At 41.7% G+C, this 27825-nt stretch overlaps 2 protein-coding genes across 21 annotated transcripts in view; one reads left to right on the forward strand and one right to left on the reverse strand.

Moving 5' to 3' along the window:
• Positions 1–12182, forward strand: part of FGGY (FGGY carbohydrate kinase domain containing) — a 297390-nt gene extending 285208 nt beyond the window's left edge. For 19 of the 20 annotated variants that reach the window (XR_014695699.1, XR_014695701.1, XR_014695702.1 and 16 more), the window contains 2 exons: positions 11163–11224; positions 11956–12182. Coding sequence is in view for 16 of the 20 variants with exons in the window: in XM_084528570.1 (XP_084384696.1) it covers positions 11163–11224; positions 11956–12037 (144 nt within the window). In the remaining 4 variants the exon portion in view is untranslated. Of the gene's footprint in view, positions 1–1005; positions 1063–11162; positions 11225–11955 lie in introns of all 20 variants that reach the window. The other variant, XR_014695700.1, reaches the window with a different exon arrangement.
• Positions 12183–13637: 1455 nt separating this feature from the next.
• LOC311440986 (E3 ubiquitin-protein ligase RNF170-like) lies at positions 13638–26471 on the reverse strand. The gene is made up of 5 exons (XM_084528583.1): positions 26132–26471; positions 21409–21517; positions 17017–17090; positions 16416–16526; positions 13638–15335 (listed from the first exon to the last, which is right to left on the reverse strand). Exons 1-5 carry the CDS (start codon positions 26204–26206, stop codon positions 15030–15032), a joined length of 675 nt encoding a protein of 224 aa, XP_084384709.1. The 5' UTR covers positions 26207–26471; the 3' UTR covers positions 13638–15029.
• Positions 26472–27825: the final 1354 nt, after the last annotated feature.

Raw genomic sequence — 27825 nt, forward strand, 5'->3', positions numbered from 1 at the left:
TCACGTATTGAAAAAAAAGCAGACCGTAAGGAGTTTCCCAACATTTTAGTTTCATCTGAGAGAGGCTGGTTTCAGACCTGCAATCTTAGGAATGTGTGGGATGTGTACTCCTGCCCTGCAACACCTGCAGAGCAATTTGTGCCGTTTCTGATCCATTCAGAGGCTTTCCCCTCCACCTCTGGTTTGCCCAGTGGGCAGCCTTGTAAACAAGAGAGAACCTTTCTGGTAACAGAGTGCTTGAAGGGGAAGCTGGGAAGGAGTCGTAGAGGGAATAAGGGAGGGTCTGCCTGACCAACACCTACACATTTGCTGAAAACAGCCTGAAATAATTGGGATGGACCTTCAGTACCACGTGTAGGTTGCTATGTTGTATCTACTTGGTGTAGTACATGGGCTGTCTCCCGTATTTTCTTCCTGTATACCTCTTCTAATGTGACTGTTGCATTTTCCTCATATAAAACACTGAAGATCTGTATTTTCCATTAAGATCTAGAAATTAACTGAGACCATGTAGTGTGGACTCAGCCAAGAGGTCTTGAGTTCATCATGTTTTACAGGAGCACGCACATCACACAGGCTAGTACTGCTGGGCTGGGAGAGGAATGAGTTGTGTGCTTAATGCTGTTTGCATTGAGGATGTCACCCTCAATCCTTATCACCTGTCGGCTGGAATCCCACAGTCCAGGTTGGGATCCTCCCTTGCTGCTGCTAGAGCACATTTGGGGAACAGACTGGCTGTCCCATTCGTCAGACCAGGCTTCCCTTGCTATCTAGAGATCAGGAGCAGCTTTCTAAAATTTCCTAGCAATAAGTATCCAATATGTGGAGCAAAGGTGCCTTTTAGGAACAGCACACTTCTTAGAGAACAGCTTGTGTTTGTTCACTTGATCCCTCAAGAAATGTTTATAGCCAGGGGCATGTAAGCTATAGCTAGAGTTTTACTGGCAGACGTGCAAGTAGCACTTGGTGAGTAACTTCTCATCTCTCGCTGCCTCTGTTTTTCAGACCTAGAGAAGACAGGATGCTGCAGCTTTTAACAGAACCAGACAACACCAGCAGCTGGTCAGTGGTGGAGCCTTGCTTCAGCTCTTGCCCAATTTAATCACTGGTTGATTTGGCAGAGAAAATCACTTTCTGGAGCAGCACGCTAGAAGCATCCTTGCCTGTAGCAATCATGGCAAGGAAACCAAATGCAGTCTGCAGTAGGCAGTTACCTTCTCTGCACTGCGCTTCACAAGGGGGAACGGCTCTGTGGTCCGGTTCTGAAGTCTTAGCAGATTTCTGGTTTCTTTTAGGTTTTACTTTCCGCGTGGTGCACTTTGGAGATCTCTAAAATACCAGTTATCTGTTAAGTAATGTTTTATTTTCTTGTAGGTAGAACATCTGCAAGGTTACCAGAAAGGTTCTCTTCCTATTTTTGTGCAGTTCTGCTCTGCTTTAACATCTCAAGCTTCTAATGGTTTACAGTAGTGAAAGACTTTTTTTAAAGGACTTTTGTTTTTTATGAGCCCATGACCAGAGTAATTTCCCAAGTGCAGTCCAGATTGAGTAAAATGAAGTATATTTCTGAGATTTTGTTTTATAGTAAACCACACATCAGATTAACTAGATAAAAATAATCCCAAATCAAAACTCGCGGCAGGGTTTTTCCTCATTAACCTCAGGTAGACACTGGAGCATGACAAAGAATATATTTGAAAGATGAGGGGAAAAAGGAAAGTTTCCTCAGAACGTGTTTGAAAGATGCGAATGAATAATTAGATGAAGAATGAAATGATGCATGTACTTTTGTTTTCTTGGTGAAGTAGCCATAAAGCCAAGTGTAGTCAGAAATCGTTTTCATGACAAAATCCCAGCTAGATAACCCCCAAAATGCGAAAACTTACTGAGAGGGAAATGAATGAAGAGACGTGTGCAGATTAATTAGATCAAAAAAATGTTTTGACAGCATAAGTGAACATATGGAAAGAATTGAGAGAACCCGATCAAGTTCCCCATGTGTAAATGATGCCTTAGCCATAGCTCATAAAGCAAATACAGATGCAAAAAAAGAAAAAAAAAAGAAAAAAAAAAGAAAAAGCAAAAGCCCCCTTTCCTATCCCCTCCCCCCCATAAACCCCAACCCATTGCCAGATGGCAAATAAAAGTTTGAACTAAGCAAGGAAAGCTGTGTGTGAAAAGAAATCAGCTGAATAAATCTGAGTTTTGCACCTTAAAGGAAGTGGTACAGTTCAACAAAATATTGTGTCAAATACACAGCCGGGTGTCAGGATATCCTGTGTGGATGCTTGGTCTTCAGCTTCTCTGTTCTACCCTCCCCTGTGCAAACGACTCCTCCTGCTTTCTGTCCAGCTCATTTCTTTTGTTCTGTGGTTTAGAGCGGAGCCGCACACCTGCCCTGCCTGCCCCAAAGGTTTTCACACCTAAAATTGAGCATAAAAGCATTAGGACGGATAGTGCAAGCAGAGGGTGAGAAGGGGGCAAGAGAAGCAAAAGGGCTTGCTCCAGGTTGTGCAGCAGAGCAGCGCTCCCATCACCAGCAGCAATGAGTATGGACAGGGCTGATTTAGCTCTGTGGCAGTCCCCTTCAGTAGGCTGTGATGTAGGAATCTGATCTTTTACTCCCAGGTGAGTTTCCCGTTACACAGAACTACCTGTCAGCACAACGTTTCCAAGCCCAAGAAGCGGGTTAAATAGATGTGTTTTCTTGTGTGGTTGGTATGGTCAAACCTTCTCGGTCTGTTGCAACAGTGATGCTGTGTATGGCTGAGAAATCTATTCCACCTCAGAAAGGCATGAGGGAATTGTACTGTCTGTGCTGGCTTGTGGTGTACTCAGGGAGCCTCTGCTGTGGTGGCACAGCTGCCAGCAGCAGCATAGCCACTGCGTGGTATATGGCATAGCCACACGGTGTGGCGAGGAGGCAGAGTGTGCCCCAGGCTGGTGGTGGGCACCAGGCACAGCTCTGTGCTGCTCTGGTTGCATCCTGGCAGTCAGTATCTGCTAGCTTAATTTAAAACTGTTGTGGATCTTCATCCGCAGCATTGTAAAGTGGACATAAACTTGATGAATAATTTGTGTGAGCTCACGGCTGGGTGCGTGCAACCGAGCTGTGCCCCAGCTCCAATGCAGACTGCGTGGACGGTGCCTGCAGACTGTTGATTCATGGCACCCAGTGCCAGCAAGCTGTGAAACTGGAACAGGAGCGAAACACTTGGGTTCTTTCCATTGCCCGGGTAAGCTGAAACCCATGCTAAGCTGACAAATCTGCATCCAAGTAGCTTTGGACACTAAGAGTTGCCAGCAGCAGAGCCCTCACAGAGCAAACTGCTTAATTATTTGATAGTCAAAGGCAACTTGGGGGAGTGCAGAGTCAGATCAACAACAAAACAGCCTATATTTAGTAGCAGTGTGGCTGGAGCTTAGACCCAAACATAGTTTCCAGCTGATAGATGATGTGACAATCATAGCTGACCCTCATCCCATGCTAAATTTGGTCTGCAGAATAAGTAATTAATATCATCGCGAGCGCGACAAGCCACCCTTCACAGCAGCTGCTTTGCCACTGCTGCTCCTCTTATGGCTCTGCGGGCTGGCCAGCTTGGCCAAAACACGAGCTGTGTGTGATACCGAGCTGCTGTGGGCACGGTCTGACCGATGGCCACGTTGTCTTTGAACGGGATCAGAGTAGGTGCTCTGGAGGTAGAGGTGTTGCCGTGGCCTCATCTGCACTTGCCTTGTCTTTTACGTGATCTCTTTTCTGTTTGTTCTTGTCTCCGATGCTAAGGAGTGAAAACCACCCTCCCACACCGCCGGGGAGGTCAAGTGATACGTACTTCAATCAGGCACGGAGGGCAGGAGTGGGACTGAGGCCGCCGTGTGCCACCCACGGTCCAAAATTAGAGACAAACCTAGAGTTACAAGCTGCGTGCACAAGCCAAATCGAGCCTGCAGGGAAACAATGGGTTCAGCCTATTTTAGGGAGAGGTAACTGAACCTTAAAAGAGTTAATTACATGTTGAAAATAACTTGGGGAATTTATTGCACTTTCTGTACCCTGATTCAGTGCTTGAACTGGAAAACCACCTTGTCTCTGTACTGAGGCCCCATCCAAGGGCTGTCCCATTGGCCCTGTCGACTGAAGTTGGAAAGTTATTGTTAATAATGGTTTTTGGTGTAATAATGCGGGGCATCTACGCTACCTGCCTGATTCCCCTTCACCACAGGAACAGTCTTTAATAAACAAATGTTTAACATTTTCTCTTAAGATGGACCAATGCTGTAACCTAACATATGAATAGATAAAAGTAGTCAGATTCAAAAAGCCAGTCATTCTTTCTGGAAGACAGACTCGAACTGAAGTCCTGAGCTGCTGTCCTGCTTACGGCACCTCCACCCTTCCATCCTCTTCTCCCTCCTTCACTGTAGACTCACAGACAGCAAACAGCTCTGAGGTTTGATACTAATGCAGCCATCTATGCTGGAACAGAGCAAAAGGAAAATACAAGCTTGTGTGAAATTTTCCACCTTTTCACTAAATGAACGAGAGCCAAATTTTCACACTTTGGTCTTAGGTGTGAAATTTTTGCTCGGCCCTAGTATGTATCCATAATGTGTTTTAAAACTTGGCTCCCTCCGTTCAGAATACCACAGAGAATTGAGTTACAGATTTTGGGCTTTGTGCATGCTGCCAAGATCTGCCCCTATAACTCAAACAAATTTAAAGGAAGGGGGGGGGGGGAAAGCCACTGGAAAAATATTGTATGTGGTCCATCACATGCTTTTTTCATGCAGTCATATACCTCTGAAAAGTTCTGCTAGGGCTCTGTTGCATAAATGAGTTCATGTAACTCCTGTAAGCATAGATAAGATGAATTTTGCATCTCCAGGCTATTGAGTAAGCAATCCCTAAATGAAAGCCTGTAAGAAGATAGCAGCCTTGCTTACAAATCTTGAAACACTTTAAAAGTATTTCTTGGACATCAGCATTTCAAGAAATCTATTTATTCCCCTCAAATCCAAGTATGTCTGTGACTGGACTTCTTAAAAGGATGTTAGCTAGCAGCTGTTAGCTTGTGTGTATGGAATGGAGATGGGTGAAGGAGTTCTTCACTGCTGAAGAAAGTAAATTTTACTACATGTAAATTTTACAGTAGTAAATTTTACTACTGTATTTGTTATAGGGACTTAAAAGTGTAAAGAAGGTTGGTCTGTTACTTTGAAGGTACTTACACCTGTTGAACTCTACAAATCAAAACAAATGTGGTGGGGGAGAGTGCTCTTAAATATCAGTCTGTTGTAAATGGACCAACTTTTAAATTTTCCTCTGATGCTGGGTCTGTGATAGCAGAGCTCTACAGAAACACAAGAGTCCAGACTGACCTGAGTGGAAGTCTGGATAATGTTGTCAAGGGGAAATTTGTATTTTAAAGCTCTCTGTGGTTCGGAAATTGAGACTGATCTCCTGTGCGAATGCTCCTGCCATTCTCAGGAATGCCTGATGAAGGATGTTTGCCCGTACAGCTTTCTCACCACTCTTGGCTGTAAGAATGGCAGCTTGTGATCACTTAGTTTGTATTACTACAGTAAAAGTGAGTATAGTTTCCTTCTTTTGCCTAAGTACCAAGATGAGGTGAATTACCAACTTTGGCTTGGAAAGAAGAGCAAGCCATGCATCTCGTTCCAGCTTGTTCCAAGACTCCTGAATTACTCCTGTTACAATTTCTGATCCAAAGCTGGTTTACAGCAGTTATTTTTCATCCTTGCCATCATTCCTAGATGAGTCATTCTTGGTACAACTGAACCACGGCTGTCACTGGACAAGCTATAAACCAGCGTCATTCAGAGAGAAAACATGATGAATTTGCACTCGAGTACACCTCTTGGTTTTCATATTGCCTAAAGATTCCTCCTCTAAGTAGCTGGCACGCTGTTTTTGTAACCGAAGCGTGGTGTGCCCAGGCAGTTCGGTGAGCTTTGATGTATGCTTTTATACGTGCAGGCCAAATGCTTTCAGCCACTGAAATTCTGCAAACTTTAGATGATAGATAGCTGTTTTTACTGTTAATAACTACACTAGTTAAAAGTCCTCACATTTCTTGAGATTTTCAGAATGAGTAATTGGGCAGAAAACAGCTGCAAAATTGCATTTGTGCCTGAATGCCTCATCCATTTAACTTTGGATACAATTTTTAAAGTACCTAAGTAAAGCAGAAGCCTAAGTTCTGAGGGGGACTGATTGTTCCCAGCTCATTAATTTCCGTGGGATTTAGTTGCTTCTTTGGTTTATCTTAAATCTAAGGCTGATGCCCGTAAATCTGATTTTTCTCATGTGATGTATGCTTTTGAGGGCCTACATCCCATTAATTTTTGGTAATACTCAGCTACATAAGTCTGTGAGTCTCTATCAGAAATCAGACTTACGGAGTGTTCACAGGTAGGCTAATCTTCCTTGGCTCCCTCTGTAGTCCTGAGGGAGATGGGCTGCTCTTGTGGGATGTGCAGGATCGTGCCGGGTGTTCTGAGTCAGCCCTTCCCTGGGGAATCAGAGGAAAGCTGTCCTCCCATGTAAATATAACCCTTCTAACACCTGTGTGCTCCTAATGCCAGCCTGACATGCTTTCCTGGTGTCTCCTGCAGTGCGTCTCCCACGTAGTGTTAAAACCTTTTTCTTTCTCTTATTAAAGGGGCAAAAGTTGAAATTTTCAGATTTTATATGCTATGTCAGAATAGGGTTTCATCCCCGTAGAGGGTGGTGCTAGGGAACTGGGGACCCTTCTGTTTGCTCTACAGCTTGTAAGCCATGGGAAGGCTCCGTACTTCAGGGGGCGTTGTGGTGGGCCAGCTCCCCAGCCCTGTGGGCCATTTCTGAGCTGGGGCCGCCCTGTTGTCATACCCCCTGCCCCAGCTCATGCTCAAGAGCAGAATTCGGCCACCAGCACTGAGTGAATTGCTCCAAATGACAATGGCCCTCCCAACTGGGTCACCCTGCTGCCAGCAGAATGGCACCTGGCTCTGAAATACCAGCAGGCCTTGGAGATTTTGGTTCTCTGGGCCTCCGCCTTCGGTCCCGGGTAGGGTAATCCCATGGGGCTAACTCCCTGTGGTGAGCAAAGTGTTTACTGGCTTCTATCTGTCTCAGCGTTGACACTCTAACAAAAGGTTGGGAATCATGAATGCATCCCTTTATTTCTGCTCCACAGTGCCTCTATTTTTTTCTGTGTAAACCCTTCACTTGCCTCTTGCCCAGCCTTTAGAAATGATGATCAAATGCGAACTTTCAGGGTTTATTTATAGCATAGCCTTTATGGAAAGAGAGAAAAGAAATGATTAAAAAGCAATTTTACAAAATATTTTGTTTTAAGAGAGAATTCATTGTGTTTAAATCACTGTATTCATTGTACTGTCTAGACTGGCAAACAAAGAAGATAGAGCATCATTCAAATTAAGATTGTGAAATTCTTGGTGACTGGAATTATGGATTTGGATGTTGACCCTCAAACAGACTATTTCTGAACAGCAGCATTATCATTTTGCTATATTTAAGGCTTTGTTAGGGACAGAACAGTGCACAAGGTTGATCTGATTCAGTAATACGATTCTTATGTTCCTTTGTTTCTGATTTCATTATAAATTCATATTTTTAATGTTCTGTTCTTCTTTGTCCCCAGAAAATTGTTGAAAAGACTCTCCTCTGGGAATAAAGTATTTGTTCAAATGAACAATGATCAAGCTGACTTTAAAGAAAACCACACAACCAAAATGCAAATTAAGAGAGGAATTAATTTAGGATATTTTGAGCAACCTAGAACAAGTGGGTTGTTGAAAATTGCTGGCTGTGTATTTCTTTAACATGGTACTTGACATTATCGTGGTGATTGCTGTGAGACCTAATGCTGTGGATTTCTGAAGACCTCGATAGGTTTAGCAGATTTAAAAATACAAAATATTTATATGATGAACTGGAAGAGACTGCTTTGGCATCTTCCTCCTTACCTGTGCTTAAAAAATGAGCTAAATGTGAGCCAGCAGAAGATAAGGCTGTGTTTTCTGATTTAGGTCAGGCTTTGAAGAACTCTTTTTTCTTTAGGGACCTCCAAGCCTGTCCTTCTCCCGGCCCATGGTGTGGTGGTTTCCCCCTCACTGCCTGTCCAGACCCTCTGTGCCAGGGATGGGGCTGGGGCTTCAGGAAGGCTACGGGCCTGTGTCACTGTGAGAGCAGCTTATTTCAAGTTTTGGGAAGTCACAGGGAGAAGATGAAAAATTAAATGCAAAGAGAAGCTTCATGTTTGGGGCGAGATCAGAGTTTTAGGACGCTTGCTGGAACTTTTTGCAGTTTGGCATAACACTGGGAGCAGTGGAAACTCCAGCTCCCAGGGAGCTTAGGAGGCTTTCATCAGCTCCGCTGGCCCTTTGAAGACCACCACAAGTGGTCTGAAAGCTGGTGTGTTGTGGGTGCCCGATGTCTTGTGGGGCCTGAGAGGTGTGACAGCGGCACAGGTGGGAGCTGGAGGATGTGCCCATACAGCACCCATACCCACTGCGGTGTCTGTGCTCTCTTGAACCAACCTGAGAAGACCTTTAGCTAGATGAATAACGGTGTAAAAATAAAACCTGGCTAGATACATGTTTATCTCAGAGGGCTGGCTTATTTCCCAAAGAAGTAGTCAGTGCGTTTTTCAGCACTGAAAGTTGTAAGAGGCCCCAGAGTAACACACAAGGTTAGGGGGGAGTATTTATGGCAAAGCAGAATCTTTCCTGGGATCAGCGCTGTTCGTGTCCTCTTAGTGCTGCCTGGCATGGGCCAGCAGCAAGCACACCCTGCCGGTGTGCACAGGGGGAATAGCAACGCCTGGCCCTCCCTTGTGTTTTTGTTGCACTTGAGAAAAAAGTTGATTTGTCTGAGACATTTGCACCCTATCAGGTGGTCCTATTGTGCTTTTTTGTGTGTGTGTGTGTGTGTGTGTGTGTGTTTTCAGTAGCACCTGGGTAATTCAATAGGTGTAAAGCAAGGAATTGAAAGCTCTGTAACTCTTCCCCTTGGTGAGAATGCTTTGAGGGGCTTTGCTGTGCAGCGTGCAGGATCTCTGCCTTTGTCTTATGTTTTCTGTGTTTCTCCTGTAAGACAGGAAGCTGTCTTAAAAAAAGATATCTGGTTGTATCAGAGGAAATTGTCTTTTACTTTTTTTTTCTTTTTTTCCCCCATGTTCATTCATTTTGTGAGCAGACTCAATCCATCTGGCCATGTAAGGGGGTTGTAAACGATGGACTGTTGCAAACAGGAACAATGCTTGAGCTAGTATCACTTGTTAAGGAGCAGAGAATAAAAGCTCATTTCTCTTACTGGGAAAGATAGCTACCTTTCCCTGCCAGTATTTTAATCTGGCTGCTGTGCAGGATCTCTGTGCCAGCAGGCGCACTTGTCCCAGAGAAGAGAACACAGTATCTCACTGGAAGTGTTATTTCAAGGGTGTTTCTTAGGGAATCCAAGTACAATCAACTTCTGCACGTATGAAAGAGTATAGGCATATCAGTGCACAGAAATACTCCTCTGCTGTTCTGTCAGAAGCTCTACCAGTAAAATGCTGACCACCATCACAGGCAGTGCTTCTTGCTTTGGCAGAGCCACAGTTTTATCCAGTATTTAATCCCTTGTACTCAACAAATGTAGAAAGTTAGGTGTTCCACATTTGAGTAGTACGTTTGAATTGGCAGTATAAGAAGATTTGTTGATGCTAAAGGATGAAGCAAACATACCCAGAACATGACAGGTAATAACAGCACAGGTTCAGCCAGCCAGGCAGAGCGAGGGCTGCCTGCGGCTTTGGCACACGAAGGCATCGCAGGCACCGTGTGCCAGCTGACCTGACACTGCTGTGCATGGGAGACAGGATCTGCTGGCCACGTACATCCTGGCATTTAGGTCATGATCCTATTTCTTTAACGCAGGGGAAATGGGAAACCAGATGTGACGTCTGCCAGTCACCTGCTTACCCGCAGAGTCTCCCTGCTTATTCTGGGTTGGTGAAACTGTGCTTACATTGCTCATCGGCATTGTAAAGGTCGGCGAGTTCCTCAGCTGTATGCTGGATTAGTGGAAGGCAAAGATTCTACTACAACAGATATAACAGACTATAAAAGCATCCAGCCCTTTAACAAATCTGGTTGGAGCATTTGACGAGATGGCTTCCAGCAGAAGCAGCTTGGCACAGACAGACTGTTCTCCACTGATACCCTCACAGTGTTGTGCTTTAGGCACTAATATTAAAACAATAGGCACTAATATTAAAACTTAGGGTCCTACTTAGAAACTATGACTCCTGGTAGAGATTTGGTCAGACACTTATTCTTGAATCCTGATCTTTTATGTTTAATGCTGCTCCATCTAAAAACTATGGCTATAATGCTCCTTGTGAAATAACTTCAATTTAAAATAGCCTGAGCCTGCTGCCTCCACCCTGGCCCAAGAACTTGAGCTTGCTTCTCTGCTCACATCGGTGATCAGTGTCTCATGCAAGTGGGATTGCTAAGGAAAATCCATAGGAAATCAGAATCTCATAGAAATTGGGAAAGGAACCAAACTGCTCAGTCCTCTTGTGACTGTCCCAGAGACTCCTTCCGGGGAGAATTTGAGACATCCCTTCCTCTGACTTTATGTTGGCCAAAAGCAAATTAGGATCAAAATCGTCTCTGACACCTTTATCCTGGAATGGGAGGGCAGCTGTAGGCTCCGTAACAGAACTTTGCAAGTCACACTGAGCTTCTGGAGCGCACTGGAGTCCTCCCTTGCTACAGGGAATCAATACTTTGGGAATACGATTAAGAGATCTCATGTAAAGCATCATTTTATTTGAGAAATCTCCCCTCCGGGGATGCAGTGTTTAACATTTCCTTTGGTTAGTGTAAATAATAAAAGATAAGTCTGTTCTGCCTCAGACTCCCAGTAAGAAAGAGGAACAGATTTTGGTTTACTGAGGGGTCTGCAGTACTTTGTTCTCATGACTACTATATAATGGGATTGAACATATTTTATGCCATCTGGCCTGTTCAGTCGAAACAAAATACATCAGTAATGTTCCGATTGGTTTTGAAACATCTTGTTCTTGTCAAAAAGTATTTTAAATCAAAACAGGCTTTTCCAGCTTGTGTTTGTCTTTTACTAGGAGGCCATGGCGAAAATGGGAAGAATCGGGCGAGTCGTGCAGCCTAACCACGAGCACAAAAGGTAGCCCTGGCTTCTGTGTGTTCACCTGTGAGAATTTGCCTCAAAGGAAGTTCATGTCCCTTTCTTTCTAGCTCTGCTTGAATGCAGTTATGCCCCATTTTTTAAAAAGATTATACGGGCATCCTCTTCAACGCGGGCGAAGGAAGACACTTGCTCCAAGTGGTGTGGAAGCACCTCACCCCCTAAAGCTGGCCTTTGCCCACAGCTCGCCTCAGCGGCAGGCAGGGTGAGAGATGTGAGGGGATTTTAGGAGCTGTGAGCTGTGAGGGGACGTGAGGGGATGTGGGGAGCTGTGAGGGGACATGAGGAGCTGTGAGGACCCTCCGGGGGCTACCGCAGCGCTGCGTTTCCAACAAGTGACGCCGAGGCCCGAGTCACCGGGCCCGCCGCGGGGCTGAGGCCGAGGCAGGCGGGCGGCCCGCGGCTGAGGCGCTGCCCCAGGCCCCGGGGTGCTGCCGACACCGTCCTGGTCCCCGTCCCCATCCCGGTCCCTGTCCCCGTGCCCGTGGCCGTCCCGGCGCGGAGGGGCGCGGGCACCACCTGGCGGCGCGGCCGGGGCTCGGCGGGGGGCTGCGGGCACGGTCCCGGTCCCGGTCCCGGTCCCGGTCCCCGGCCCGCCCGCTGCGGGGAACTTGACGTGCGGGGCAGAGAAAGTGAACATGTTTTACAAGGGATTTAAACCTTAAAATCTCAAGCTTTGTGGAAATTATTATTATTATGTTTTACTACAGGTTTTATGACAAGAAATACGAAGTATTTCTGAAACTCGTGGAGCACCAGAGAGAGTATCGCGCCATCATGAAAGGCTTCTAGTCCAGAGCCGTATAGTCTGGGAACAGCAGGGATACACTTTCAGGGTAATTTCTTTTCACTGTACTGTCCATGGTAAAAACGTGTTTTCGTCATCTAAATTGTATATTTTCATTATTAATGAGAAATAAAATGCATACACTGTGAAGCGCTGGGTATTTTCCATCTATACTCCACACACATCAGGGACAACGAATACTCATTTAGTCCCGTCAGAGCAGACACAGCCAGCTGCTAGTACTGTGGTGCTGGCGTTTACAGACTGGCCACACACAGGAGTAGCACGAGGAACAACACGGACCTGAATCCCTGACCTTTGCCGTGCTTCTCACAGGTATTGCACCCATAGCGTCACTAGGGGCCCTTTTAATTTTGGTATCTCCTACAGCTGAGATGTGATTTCCATTGGAATGTTTTTTTTTTTTTTTTTTTTTTTTTTTTTTTTTTTAACCACGATTGTAGTATTTTTTTTGGTGGCTGATATTTGGAAATCAATTTTGCAGCTGTGCAATCTTTCCCTATCTGTTTTGTTCTGTTTCCTACTCCTTTTCCGTTTCCACTCCTGCAGCATAGTCGTTTTCCTATCAATAACTTGAGCTGTTTTGTCTTCTGCAAGTAGCCTTCAGTACTTATTAATCTCTGTGCAGATGTAAGACAGCCCACTGTTGATACTGAAGGGCTAGGTTGAGCAGACACAGTTGCTGAAAATATGTTCATAGCGCAGGTGCATTCCTTCCACCCTGCCAGCTGCCTTGTGGGGAGTCAGCCCTGAGACAGTCCAGCTCTCCATGGCCGTTCTCATCACATTGCTTCAGACAGACCCAGCTCAAAGCTTGTGCATCTACACAGCCTGCCAGCTGCAGGGCTAAACGCAGTGACAGCAGGTACAGAGAAAGCAGAGGGAGAGAGATGGTTTTCCTTCCTTAGACTTGCATTTGTCAGTGCTTAGAAACCTTCCTGGCTGCCCGCTGGCCAAATTCAGTCAACAAGAGGCTTCCATTTGTTTTCAGGTGATTTTGAAGGCTTCCCTGGATAGTTAGTCCTGCAGGGTACTGTCACGCTAACACCACCAGATCATGGCATGGCTGGACACTCTGGTTGTATACTGCAGAACCATTTCACCTCAGACCATGCAAATCGTTTTGATCTTGAAAGATGCAAACCCTGTCAGGGCCTTTAGTGAGATTCTCTCAGAAATTCTTTTTCTCTGCGCTTATCTGTTACTTATTAATAAAAGATATTGTTCTGCTTATAAGGCAAAAACAGAGGCCCTAAGGAGTCCCCTAAAGGACTAAGAAGTGAGGGGTAGCAGAACAGAACATACTCAAATCAACTGTAAGTGTGTTATAGGTCACTAATGAGAACCCTTCTTTTCTTTAGACTGTAATCTGTGACCCTCTTGGTGAGCCTTTATTATACAAGAGAAACAACCTACAGTCAGTCCCTCTCCATGCATCAGTATCCATAAAAATGGACTCCATCTTTATACACTTAGCTTGATAGAAGTTCCATTCTTTTGTATTGGCATAGGCTGTAATTCCCAGTTAAATGCAAACAGAAGTTACACAATAACAAAATTACACTTAGAGAACTTGGAAAATAATAGTTTCTGGGGTTTTTATGTTAGTAGTCAGCACTCAAAAACATCTGGTAATTTTTTTAAAGAAACAATGCACTTCCTGCCTTGTAGTTCATGGAAAAGCAATTGTTGCCATTTCCAAAGTACCCATTGTTAAGAGAAACAGCTTTACAAGTTCAGGGACATAATTAAAGACAATGAAAGTTGATGGGAATAAAATGAGAAAACATCATAACAAAAAGAGTATAACAAGCAAGAAAATAACTTTAACATACTGGTGTATCATAACATACAATTCAAGGCTACAATAAAAGATGTCAATTGAAAATGTGTAGAAAGAAAAAAACAGTTGGAGACCAGTGTATTGTGAACAATAAATATTCATATATTTTAATATAACAATTTTAATATACAAGTCATATGTAAAAATAAGTTCACTGACTCCAAATACATAGCAAATGTACAGATTATATAGGGAGAGACGTGTAGGATTGTCTGGTACTGTACCAGCATTTTTAACTCTTCACAGCTCAACACAACCACCCCCACTCCCACCAACTTTAGCAGACTTTCTATAAACTTTATTATCATCATCATAAACTTAGTCTTGATCTGCCTGGCTGAACCAGTACCATGGCTTACAAGGAAATCACAAGGAGTGTATGAAGCCTACAAAGGAAGCAAACGTTTATGCTGACTTTGTTAAAGCTTAGGTGCACAGATTCCAACAAAGCTGTGTACCTTGCTTAGGCTTATACGGAAGACTTACACCAAGATTTGTTCACATTTCTTGCATGATCCTTTTAATGCTGTTCTCCCCTTGTAATACTTCTACTTTGCAGTTGCTTTTTTATTCCAAGCCATATTATCCAACTTTAGAATTGGACTGTAGTCACTGTGGAGCGTAAAAAATCTGTATTCCAATGGACGTGTAATCAGCTGTGATAGCACAAAGTACCAGTACACGATTTCGTAGAGGTATTACCAAACATTACTTTTGTTATATGAAACCTAGCAAATTGCAGAGTTTGCTAAGTTCTCAAAGTTTTATTCAAATAGAGCCAAGATGTAAAATGTCAAAGCTTAAGAGTTCTAAAAATCTTCAACTGCAATTTGATTGGCATTTTAATTTTAGGTTTTGTTCACAGCCTTAAGCAGTTTCATTTCAGGCACTTTATATGAGGATAAGTTGTAGAAAAGTGAAGCATGAAAGAGCCTAGCAAATATACAGTGGCATGTAAAACTAGCCTTCTAAGCACTTGCACGTCAAATCATTTGGCCACGCCAAATATCACGGAGTCCTGCTTCAGCCTTTGTCTGCAGCAGAATGACAAATCCATCACATGCTGACCCAAATGAAGGAGAAGTCTGTCACTGTTTGATGGAGTTTGACCAAGGAATCAAAGTTTGAGTCGCTCAGGATTCTGACAGCATGCTCTGAGCTGCAGATCTTGCCATATTTACCCCGTTTGATGCAATTTGCTGACAAATGTTTATCATACAAATTAAAAGAAGGGAAACAACTACCATGTCATCAGCTGTTCCAAGTGTTCTACAGAGAGGCCCGGGCATCGTGTCAAAAGGAGACGATAAGCATATGATTGTTCCGAAGGAGCAAACAACAACTCTTATGAAAAAAATCCATACGAGACCACCCCAGGTAAAGATTCCTCGCCAGGCAAGAGTCAGGAATAACGGCATGTCGTAAAGGTAATCTGAAAACTAAATATGCAGATGGGTTATATTATGCTGCGGTTTGATTTGTGCGGTTCTTTCTGAGTCTGAGTTAAAAAATGGGTCTTTAAGCACTTTTAGATTCAAATCTCCTGAATGCAAAAACTTTCTCTGCTGTCCACGTCTGCCTACAGAGGTCAATGGTTTTGTACTACCTACAAGCACACTTCTTTCTAAAAGGAGTCCTCACTCCCCCAGCACTTTGCAAAGAAAGTATTATGCTTGACACTGAGTCCTTTTGGAAACTAGGCCTTACTGGCTGCAATGAGCATATGCCTCTCTTTAAAATCTAGCTTCAACTGTGGCTATTAATACTTGAAAATGAGATCTTAGGTCTCACTTTAGTATGGACAGAAACCATAGGACCTACTTATTCCTCTTCATTAATACTAGTTTGTTGCGTTGAAAAATAACATTCTCATCCACAGCACTTAGTTTATAGTCCACAGATTAAAGCAGACTCCACAGTCCTGTTTGGGCCCCCTACCAGGATGTGACAGGAGAGGAGGATTTGCTTTGGTGATATTCTACATGCTGTCAAGAATGGGCCTCGTGTGTGCCTTCATCTTTCGTATCATTTCCACTACCTGTCACGTCTCTGCACCAGATGGGATTCCAGCTTTAATGAAGTACAGAGCCAGTGTACTCTGCTTGAATTTGGCAATATCTAGAGAAAAAAACAGCTGCTTTCTAAGCTGGAATCTCATTTGGAACAAAAAACTTATATGCAACTTAAAATCCTGAAGTTCAAATCTGAAAGTTCCAGGCTGACCATCTCCAATTCTGCTTTGCTTACTGTGTTTCGTCTCACACTGTCTTCTCCTCCCTGCCAGGATGACTGCAGAATGATTCTTCTGAGCTAGGAACTCTGAGAAGCACCTAGATGTAGGTGCTTAGTAGCAGATGCTGAACCCAGCAGTGACTGGTAAGACTTCCCCTCTGATACCACCAATAAGTGCATAAAAAGATAATTCATACACATACAAACTAGTTTTCACTGTTGGGTCTCTTTCAATCCTGTGTGTTATGCAGTACTAAGTAGGTAAATGTAGATTTATAAATACTTACCGGTCGAGTTTGCCCTGAGAAACGCTTGTTGTAAGCTCTAATGTCATGTACAACTTGTTTACTTGGCTTATCCTGTTGCTTTTCACTAGAGATGTTATCCAGAAGAACCACCTTCATGAGAAAAGCAGATAGGTATTAGCACAGTGTATTTGAATCTTCAGTGTAAAGGCTAGTGTTCTGTAGTACGTCTGTCCACAGTCTCTTCCTAGCAAATTGACCTTTGTCCAGTTCCATCAGTTCCACAACAGCAAGAACCTTCTCCTTTTGTAACCTGCATCCGGCCTACCAGTACAGCAGGCAGATTTTGGAAGGGGTCAGATGAGATGAGGAAGTCCCTTATTGCTTTTTTTCGGAATGTTATCTAAGAAGAGACTCAATAAACTGTACAAAAGGAAAATGCCAGAAGCCTGTTTAATATTTCACAGAGTTGCCTGATAAGACGTGTCAAATGATAAATGCGAATGGCTGCAGGGTCATTCAATTGTAAGTGGGTTTTGAAATGCAGTGGAAAAATAGAGGGTAAATAAAGTTGATCCTAAGAGCTCAAGACAGTCATTTTGTATTTATCATTATGCAGATACGTACAAGGGAGATGTCTTACCTTTTGTCTGCAGAGAGGGCAGGTTATTGCTCCTAACCAGGGACTGTGTTTCCAGTACGTGATTAGACAGGAGCCTATAAAAAAAAAAATAATAAAGTGTTAAGACACATGAAGCATATTTGAGGATATCTCATGTTTACAAAGATGTTATCAGAAATAATAAACCCTCTTTCTGCAACTGGCTGCAAAAACGAATGTAATTCTTTGCTTTCAGTTTAATATGTGGTTTTACTTGGCAAACTGGCCGTGTGAAAATGGAGTCTTAGGTCTCCTGCACTGATGTATCCACTTCCATGGGGCCTCCCATTAACAGAGACTTTGATAGGTTAATTCCAGTGGATAGATAGACTTCCTCCAGCTCAGTAAAGCGTTCAGGGGCTCTGAGGGCCTGTTATCGTGAATAAACCAACGCACAGCCAAGGGACAGCTTGGTCTTGCAGACATCTCCTGGCACAATACAGGTCTTGGTGATGAAGTATCATATTTGGGACTATTTTGTCTTTTTGCCTTTTTTTTTTTTTTAATTACTGTATTTCAACTGTATTACCCCTCTGGAACTGCATAGCTCTAGAAGAGTGAGTTGCTGCATTCTTTTTGATTTGTCTTGCCTAGACAACTGCTAACTAATTTCCAAATGCACTATCATTTTCTTAGTGCTGAAGTCTCAGGTGTGGAGGAGGGCAGAGTCTGAGGACACTCAGCTTAGAGTGTGCATATAACTGACAGCAGTGGTTGACTTACATGAATGTCAGCGCTGGTACTAACAGCAAAACCAGCAAAACATAAATTGCATCTAATCAGAAGCAGCACAGCTTGACTTTCAGCTCCCGGGTGCAGTGTGCAGCATGACAGGTCAGGAAAAAAATCTTTTAACATGTAAACTGATCAACTTTGACAAGGACCGCAGTGAAAGCAACAGCAGAACACTGCATTGCCATTTTGATGGAATTGTTTTATTGAATTGAACAATGGTCTTCTAAAAACAACCAGCAAGTAGTTTAAGTTAAGACAATAAGTCTTCAGGAGCCCTCAGTGCAATAGTTTTCTGCACCCAGACTTTTTTTGTCCATTGTTGCTGAAAAGAGGAATATTAGAGGAGAAATGTGTCTGAAGTCAAGTATAAAAAGTGTTCATGATACTATCAGTTACTTCCTTTATAGGACATCCTTATATTAGGGATGATAAATTTGGCCCAAAGATATTTTTATGAACCTTGCTCTGACTTGTACGTTTTAATTTTGTTTTCATTTGAGTGCAGGATTTTTCTTTCTAACTCTTCTATTTTGTTTGCATATATGGAACAGTTAGCTGGGCACATGTCTGTGTTTATATCTAAATCCTCATGTGGGATGTATAAACTCAGTCTGGCAGCCAACTTCAAGCTCTTGCTTGAACTTTTACATTTGACAGACATCATGCCTGACTTCAGGAGCAGCTTTGACCCTCTAGGTTCAGATTCTGTATCATGATCCACGCAGCAATGTCCCAGTGATGACAATGGGGTACTACTGGATCCCATAGTTCATCAAGGGCTTTAAAAAATAACCCTGTGGAAATTAAAATGTTCTACATGCAGAATCCTTTGTTTAGTAGAACAGGAAAGAAAGACTCCTATGAAGTTGACCTATTTGTGCTTCAGTGCCTTTTTCATAAAATAGACAAAATCCTGTTTTAATCTAGCCTGCTACACAATCTTCTGAGGGAGTCCATAGGTTTTTCTAAAATACCTCTGTGGTTATTGTTAATTAGAAAAAAATAATATTGCTCAAGGATCGTTTTTCAGTTGAACTTCCTGAACATATGGTTCAAACTGAAGCTGAAAAGGAAAACTTCAGGACAAACTGTATGAATTACTACTAATAATAAAATCAGACATTTTTTATAAGTCCACATTAATCTTCTTTAAAAGCTCTGGGTTGACCACATTTTTTAAATAAAACTTTTACCAGAGTGGAATTTATTAAGAGTGCTCAGCTCTGTTTTGCAGGGCAACAAGAGAAGTTTTGTTACTGATTTCAGTCACAACAGGCTTAGATCTACGTAGAATGGTTCTGATAAGCCCAATGTAAAGTTTTATTGGTTTAAGACATGAAAAACAGACATGTTACGCTTCTACTATATAAACATAGTCATAACCCGGATAATGCATCGCACTGGATTCTATGCTGTAGAGTGTATATGAAGATGTACTTGGGGAATGTAAAGCCTAACCAAATAGATGCAGTTAATGATAACAATATATACCAAACTTGTACTTCTCCGCAGATCTCAAAACAAATATGAAGCCCAAATCATTATGTCATATTCAGAGGTAGGAAAGGGAATGCTACTCAGGCCAGAGAAAGTGGAAAGTTAATGGCTTTTGTTGTTATGTCTATCTCGGTACTCGAAACTATAACTTACGTGATATTATTTGAAACATGTTTTGAGGCCATATGCTTACTGTTTGTTCTGGAGTGAGTTTTATTCAAAGCATCCTTTTCCTGTATGGTATAAAACAGTGAGTGGTAATAAAAACTTAAAAGAGGCTGAAGTATTAAATGGTGTTGCTTGTGGTAGACAAGGAGTCCGTAGCTGTTGCTGATCCATTGATTTGATGCGGTTTCAGAGGACAGAGTGGCAGTGCTGATGAGGGGCTGGTTTGGGTGAATGCTTTTCAATATAAAACACAGTGCCTTGTTCTCATTTACACTTAACTCTTTTTATAACACTCTTACTTGGTGAAAAAAAGTTAAAATGGCTTGTAAATATAACTTACACTTGCTTTAAGCTCTCCGTAAAATGTAGGAAGGAGCTTTATGGTTCTGACCAGTGTCTTTTGATGTACCTTGTGCTGCAGTATCAGGTATTACTGCCAGCTGCCTGCACGACCCTCTGCCAGAGATGACTGATGTGCAGCACAGGAGCACTGAAGCACCTTCACTGGCAGTTTCAACCTCATCAGATCATAAACTCCAGTTCTTTTCTGCCACTCGTGCAGCGGTGATGACAGCATTCAGCCAGGAACCTGATAAGCAGCTGGGGCAGTGAGGTTGTAAACTTTGCCTGTAAATTCACCAGAGGATGTATGTCAGAGGTGTGAGCAAAGCTGTGAAGTTCAGGCCAAGTATGCTGGTGGCCTTATCCTGCAGCCTTTCAGAGCAGGTGCAAAGCTCACACTGACTCCAGTGGTGCAGAATGTGGGCCTTAAAAATCCTGAAATTCCCTCTATAAATGCAGTTATGAATATAGCTCCCTCCACTACTCTGTGCTTCGTCCTTGTCTTCCTTCGAAAAATTATTTAAATTTTGTAATCCTAACCATATGGCTTAGCAGCCTCAAAGAAGTCACTTAGCAGACACATTTATCCACTGAATTATGGTTTTACTTGAGACTATCCAGCAACGATAGCTGCACTGGCTGAGGACAGGAGGCCACACGACAGGCAGCCTCAGCAGAAGGACCCTCACACCGCTTATCCAGGCGGTGTCTCCTTTTCTGTTAAGACAGGTCCTCAACTGGCATAAACAGTTACTGAGCACACATCATGATGAAATGTCTGAATATTTTTTCCATGTATGACCACATGGATTTTCTTTAAAAAGAGTTAAACGGATTAAAAGGTCTATACATGACTAGAAATGCACTTTTTTAATGGTTTAGTACGTAACATCCACTTTTTTTTTTTTTTTTTAATTTTTATTTAAGAAAGCTTTTACAGGGCTATAAAGCAAGATAATAGTGCCTTATAGCTCTAAATCATTTCAGCTTTAGTTTAGGGCAATTGTTTCACAGGGGAAGCAAGCCTGTGGAACAGAATCAGACCTAAGCCTGGTATCTTTTACACATGATTTTACCAATGTAAATAAAATTTGAATCAATTTTATGGGATACTTGTTTGTTTTTGTTTTTTTTTTTTTTTTTTTATGCTGTTGAATATTGATATATAAAACAACGAGCTGTCTTCCCAGAAGTGAGTTCATGCTCAAAGAGAAGACCTCACATTTGTTGTAGCTTGAACTTTTACAGTCACGAACTGTATGACTATTAAATTGATGATTTTTATAGCTTAGGGTTTTTGCATAGTTGAATAAAAATTGCGTGGTTTTCTGGACCTTTTAAGCATTCCATGAGATGTGTTGTAATTTAACAGAATACTGCAAAATCATCTGTTACCTCTTGTCTTGTGACTTCCTGCATTTTGCTTTTCAAAAGTCATAAAGGCAATGCCTTGTCATAAAGGCAATGAACAGATAAAAATACTGTTACTGATTTTTTTGGCGACACAAAGATGGGATTCTCTTGCTTCTAGTGAGAGAACTGACTTTAATTCTAGGGAGAAGGGCTTGGACTGGTTCCTACATAGAACCTGAGATCTCTGTAGGAAGCGTGCTGTCAATGCAGAAAACTTACCACAGAATAAATGTCCACAGTTGGTTTCTACTGGGAGAGTAGCTGTTTGGAGACAGATGGGGCAGCTGAAGTCTCTGTGGTTCCTGGGCTGCCAGATTTGGAGTGATTCCTGGAAGAGAAGTAGTGCAGAGTCTTCAGTAAATTAGTGTTTTGATTGACATGCTCGGTTCATTAACCATCTCCCATGAATAGCAGAGAGTCACAGAGGCTAAATAAATATAGATGTCATGCATAACTAATAGTTACCTCAGCAGATAAGGAAAGTTAGGCAGAAAGACATTATTTCTGTAATCCTACGGAAAGCACCAGTCTATAATTAAGAATAATACTGAGATTTGTTTCTACAGCAGAAAGATAAGAGCTTTGTAAGCTTCTGAAGTGCTAAAGAGGCATTTTGAAATTCAAAGTGGGCATATTTGTATTATAATATTCCTTTTTGTTATAATATTCCTGGAGTACTCTCCACCTGTAGGGGAAAGGTTGAAGGATGTGTGCAGGTCTTCTAAATTTTGCTCCTAAGTCATTATCTGAAGGCAATAAAAATTATTTGGCAGTATACTCATCTTTGCCAGGATTGTTTGATACAGTGAGAGGTAAAATAGCCATTCTTACTTAATATTGATTCCTCACCACAGCTGAAGTTTTTGCTACTGTTATTATGATGCATTAGCTCGTCCATAATGGATAAGGGGCCTGCCTATATTGTCTTAGCACATCACAGAGAACCTTATACTTGACCATATGTTCGATGGCCCTAACCACAATGAGATCGGTCTTTGAAGAAAATGTAATAACAACGTGGCTAGTGTCCTTTCCAGAGATGAAGCTATTCCAATGTTTCTATCAGTCCCAGAAGCAGAGGAGTTCTTCTGAAATTGGGAGGGAGCTTCCCAGGAAGGTCCTCTACTTTAAGGCACCATCTTAAAGGCTATTAATAGTGGCTGTCCTCCACTGCCTAGGCATATCTAGGGAGGTCCAACAAGAGAAAGCATCAATTACAGTTTCATTTTGCATTTTGATCAAGAAGTTATGAACTCCATGTGTTTCTTAATGACCGCAGAAGTCCGGCTGTATATGGAGTGGGTATTATTTTCCCATGACCTAAATAAGGCATTCAGATGTGATGATGCTACACTTGGAGATTACAGTATCACTGCATGTTTGCTGTCCCGTGTTGCCCGATTGGGATTGCTTCGTTGTTTCTCAAATAGCTGATTGGCACCTGCCTCCGTGACAGATCAGTGAATACAATTCCAAACAATTGACCTGTTTATGGAAGTTTTTATAAAGGGAAAATTGAATAGATTCTCGATTTTGCATGTCAAATGCTGGAAGACACAAAGTGACTGTGAAGATGTAAAATCATCTAACAACAAAGATTTTTTAAAAATTAATTATTTTCTTCTAATTAATAATTCCAAGAAAGAAAGAGGTTGTCTTGCAGGTCTTCCAAATAAATGAGTGTGAAACTAGGTCTCCTGTCATAGCCATGCCTAAAATGATGAGTTCACTGAATTAGTGATTTCAAATCAGCACCTTTAATACTGGTCTTTCCTTCCTAAAATGAGGATCTGTAAACAGAAAGAACTGAAGGTTTTAAACTAACAAGTTGTAACTGATGGGAATTATTTCTTCCTTACAGTTTATAAATGGTTCTGAGACCCAGCAGAAAGTTCAGACGCTGAATGTGTTTACGCTGTGTTCAGATTTTCCCTTCTGTGCACTAGTAAGATGCTCTCTTCATTCCCTGCTAACGTGGCAGCCACACAATAACCCGACAAAGCTGGGGTTACTGACCATGGCAAACTAAAACCTAATGGAGATCAGACAGACTCGAGTCCCCTGCGATGACAAATGACCTCTGGGCAAACATGCTTTGACATAATGCTTCCTAAAATTCATACAGCACTTAGCAGCCCTGTGTTTTGCCTTCAAGTGCAAAGCTGATGGGCTGTTTGCAGATTCAGAAGTGAATGATTTTGACTGATAGAAAAGTGTAATAGTTAGCATCAGCTGAGGAACTGCCCGGAGTGCTCAACTGGTGTGTTTATAACTGTATTACTGATGTTTACACATCGGCATATATTACATAAACTGATTAGGTATCGGCTCTTTATTTTTGCAAAGTAATAAGACATACATTTCTTCAGCTTTGCCTCACAACAAAGCAAACCAAATGTGTTTCTGATTATGTAACAGATACTGAGTCAAGGGAAACCCAGCATTCCCAGACCGTAACTGATGGAAATTGTGAGAAGCTCTCGCTCTCTGCAACCTCAACAAGTTGAAACTGCTTGTGTATTTTGTATCAGAATGTGTTGTACAATAATTAACTTACTATACGATTCCTAGGGGACAAATGATTATAACTTTTTTCCAGATGACTCATCTTCTGCTGACTTACATGAGCAAATCTGCAGAAACAGAGTCTGTGCTGTTCAGAAGATGGGAAAATTGACTGCTGCTGTGTTGCTGTACAGCACCAGGGCTGGAAACTCAGCTGCCAAGTGTGAGTTGCTGTTGAGAAGCTCTGTGCTCGATGCATCTGAGTTAGGACTTTATGAATTACAGGAAGGAACCAGGCAACGATACTGTGATAGTGACACCAGGTGAGGGATATGTGCATGTATAGATGAAGAAAAAAATCATGGAAATTCACTACCGTGAAGCAGCATTTTTTATCTTGGAATCGCTCCTTTACTGAATGAAGCAAGGTGGGAAACTTGTCCAGCTCTCACAATATGACCAACAGGTCATAGATTTGGGGAAAGGAAATAGGTAATTCTTTACACAGACAATTAAGCAGTGGATGTTCTTGTTACGGATGCTCTAAATTTCTGAATTCAGTAGGTACTGGATATCAAGTGCTATTAAATGCAAAGGTAGTACCTCTGACTGAAGAAGTTAATGAACCATAAACCGCCAGAGAATGAAAGAGTATTCTGGAGAAGCTTCACATAATTACCTGTTTCTTTATTTTTCTGTAGGCATCCAGTGCAGCAGAGAGGGCTAGACAGCCCTGGTTTGATTTTGTGTAGCCATTCTTACATTAATAGAGCATATTGGGGAAAATGGGACTTGCATTCACCTTCAGCAAAGATATCAGTGGCTTAGTTTTTTCCTGAGTTCAGATAGGCTAGGAAAAACATGCTAGATCTTTCATTTATTTTAATAGATTATGTGCACATAATCAAATTTTTGATTTATTTAGTCCAACCACTCAAGATGATGTTTGAGTTGGTTTAACGTTGGTTATAAGGATAGTGACCAGCTGGATTTGATAGAAGGACAGATGATAACCTGACATAGATGTAAGTCTGCCAGGATAAATTTCCCCCTTCCAAAGTCTTGAGGCAGCCTTTGAACGTTTGAACTAGCAGACTGAATGAGAGATTAAAGTAGTGATTATGGCGCTTAGCATTTTGTGGCTTGTGCCTGTTAGTTTTTGATGGTGCTAAAGTCATAACAAAACAAAATATTTAGTGTGACTGTGCCCAAAATACCAGACTTCTGAGGATCTTCCTCTCATGCAGTAGTTCTACATGTAATCTAGAAAGAACACAATTAAAATTGTCATTCCTGTTGACACTTGAGTCTAAAAACTTTGAAAGTGTTCATTAAGTTACTGCTCCATAGCCTTGTACTGGATATTTGTGCCTATCTCACCTTGGAAAATCCCAGGCTTGGATATTGCCATACCGATAGGGTTTACTCTGATTGATGGTGTACAGAGTTTCATGTCAAATTTTAAATCTGCTAGTGAAGACCACAGAGAGTTTCCATGTTTATTTCTAAATACAATTTTAATTTTTGCTACAATTGGGTCCTCATGTTTATTTTTTTCTCAATGAGCACCACAGGTGGTTTTGCTTTTGGTGTCAGAGTTGCAAGGGAACTCTCCATGTAGGTACCTGGTTAGAGGCTAGGTTTTGAAGCTCGTCAAACCCAGAAGTTCCTGCTGTCATGGAATCAGATTTTTCAGAGAAAAAAAAAAAAAAAGAGAGAGAGATCTTTTCAAAACTGGATGCATCTTTTGTCTTAAAATAAAAGCTGAGCAGTTCAGAAAATAATTCTAGCAGAATTCTGCAAAATCAAGCCTATTGTATGAAAATATCATCACTAGATTTGATAACTTTTTAATACATGTGTGCAAAAGAAAAGCATGAAGTAGTAATCATATAATTGATTGTGAAGCCAGAGGCTCCTAGGTGTAAACCTTTACTTCTGCAACACAGCTCAGCTCACTACATCCTCCAGTTTTACCACTAGGAAGTTTGGTTTTAAAGCATCAGTGATGAGTCAGCATGATTGAGGAAAAGAAATGAAAGTTTAAAAAGCACTTGGCAGATTCAAGTGCTAACAACAATTTATTAATTTTTTCATGAGAATCTGCCATTAGTGAGGAGTAAAAGAGATCTACATCACAATTAAGATGACCCACAAGGATACACTGGACAGCTCATTATTTGACAATGAATATTAAATCAAATCACAATAAGAATAGGACATATTTTAAAGAGAAGAACTGACTTGTGTAAATTTTCCAAAAGTAATCTAATGATTAAAAATATAAATAAATACTTATATATATAGATAAATAATATACCAATATACAATCATAATAAATAAAAATAAATAATCACATATAAAAATATTTATTTACAATCATTCTAATGATCACATCCTACTCTGGTTGAGAAAACCTACGCAAAGTTCAACTTACCATTCCTCTTTGCAGAACTGTTTGCGAGGAGCTGAGTAAGTTACACCAGCTGTCAGTGTTATGGTGTGGAATCATTCATGAAGGCCCGCTGTACGTCTTTGTCAATTATTAACTGTGTTGCCCGATGGCAAGGGTCTGTCAAGTTTTCTAAATTATGGTTATGAAAGAAATATGTTGTTATTTGTTTTTTTTTTTTCCCCCAAATAAAGCAAGTCTGCTAACAAAAAATAAAAACAAAAACAGAGGTCTCCTGGGGGGAAGAAAAAAACAACACAGAAAACAGCCTTCCCTTTCTAAAACACCTAAATATATCTTCTTCCTCCCGGAAGATGTTTAACATAATCAAAAGGTACCTGAATGTAATAAAAATAGCGCGTTACTATTTTTTAAATATTAACTTGATCAAGGGCATCTACAGGTATTTTGACCACCTGATAAAATAGCAGCCTATCAGTTGTGTAGACAAGTGATTAACTGAAGTCCTGTTGTGAAATGGGCTTAAAACTTGCCAGACACTTGTGATACTTTGGTATTACATAAGTGCCAAGTTAGATTGTGTAACACAGTATTGTCCAATAAAGCAAGCAAAGTGTAGAATTTAAGCAAAAGATCTTACTTGTTAAAATAATTTTAATTTACGGGCATGTATACCTCATGAAGTATTTATTCTTTGTTGCACTCTGTAGTCCTCTAGAAAGGCTTGATTTCTGTAAAGATATTCTGCAGTTTAATGCAGCAAAATTAATAAGGAGGCCTTGGTTTTGTGCAGTGCTAACCACTCTGATCCTAACAGCATGGCACTGGAGCACATGTCGAATTTTCAGCCCTCAGGTAACACATAACTTCTTCTGGAGGAGTGGAGTGGGAGTCGGTAATATTGGAATAGAAATACACTCAGAACAAAAGTAATGCCCCTGGCATTCCTGCTGGAGCACTGATAAGCTAAACACAGCTCTTTTCAAAGACTAATAACCGGATGGGATTTGTAGCATAAACAATGCTCCTTGTTAGTCACCAGTCCCTAGGGCATCTTCCTCACTTTGTTAGAGAGAGATCGGCAACAAATGAAATGCTGTATGTGATTTCCTGCCCTGGGTATGCATGCATGCTCTCATGACAGTGTGATAGCTGTCATTTATTATTTATCTAAGTATGCATATACATCTACAGTGTGATTTAATTACTTACTAAAGGTGCCAGACTGACAGGCAGAAGCTGGAGACGTTCCCTTACCCAGAGAACTGACATGGGGTAAGTAACGGCATCCTTCTCGGGCTGTTCTACTAAAATGCTTCACCCCAAAGGACACCCCAAATACCTGAACATAGCTCATTCTCTCCACCCTTTTCCCAGCTACTCTGCTCAACTTGTTAGATCCATAAAGGCTGCTAACGAGGATGTCAGTTATTCCTGCCAGGGACTCTGGTTTTTAGACAGGAATGTTTATCCACTAGAAAATCCGTTTGAACACATGAAATTATTTTAGCTAGGTTACTCAAGCATTTGATTAGTACTAACTCAAAATATGATCAGAATTATTTTAATACAGAGTTGAAACTGCCCCTAACGAAATAATAGCAAAAAGATTGTAGACTTTCTATGAAATGAACCCAGATTCCCTTTTACTTGCCAGGGATTGTATGCATAGAGCTATGTCTCTTTTGCAGTCACTGATGCCCTTACACAACAGGCAG

This window comes from Aythya ferina (genome assembly GCF_964211825.1).
Source record: "Aythya ferina genome assembly, chromosome: 8".
NCBI lineage: Eukaryota > Metazoa > Chordata > Aves > Anseriformes > Anatidae > Aythya > Aythya ferina.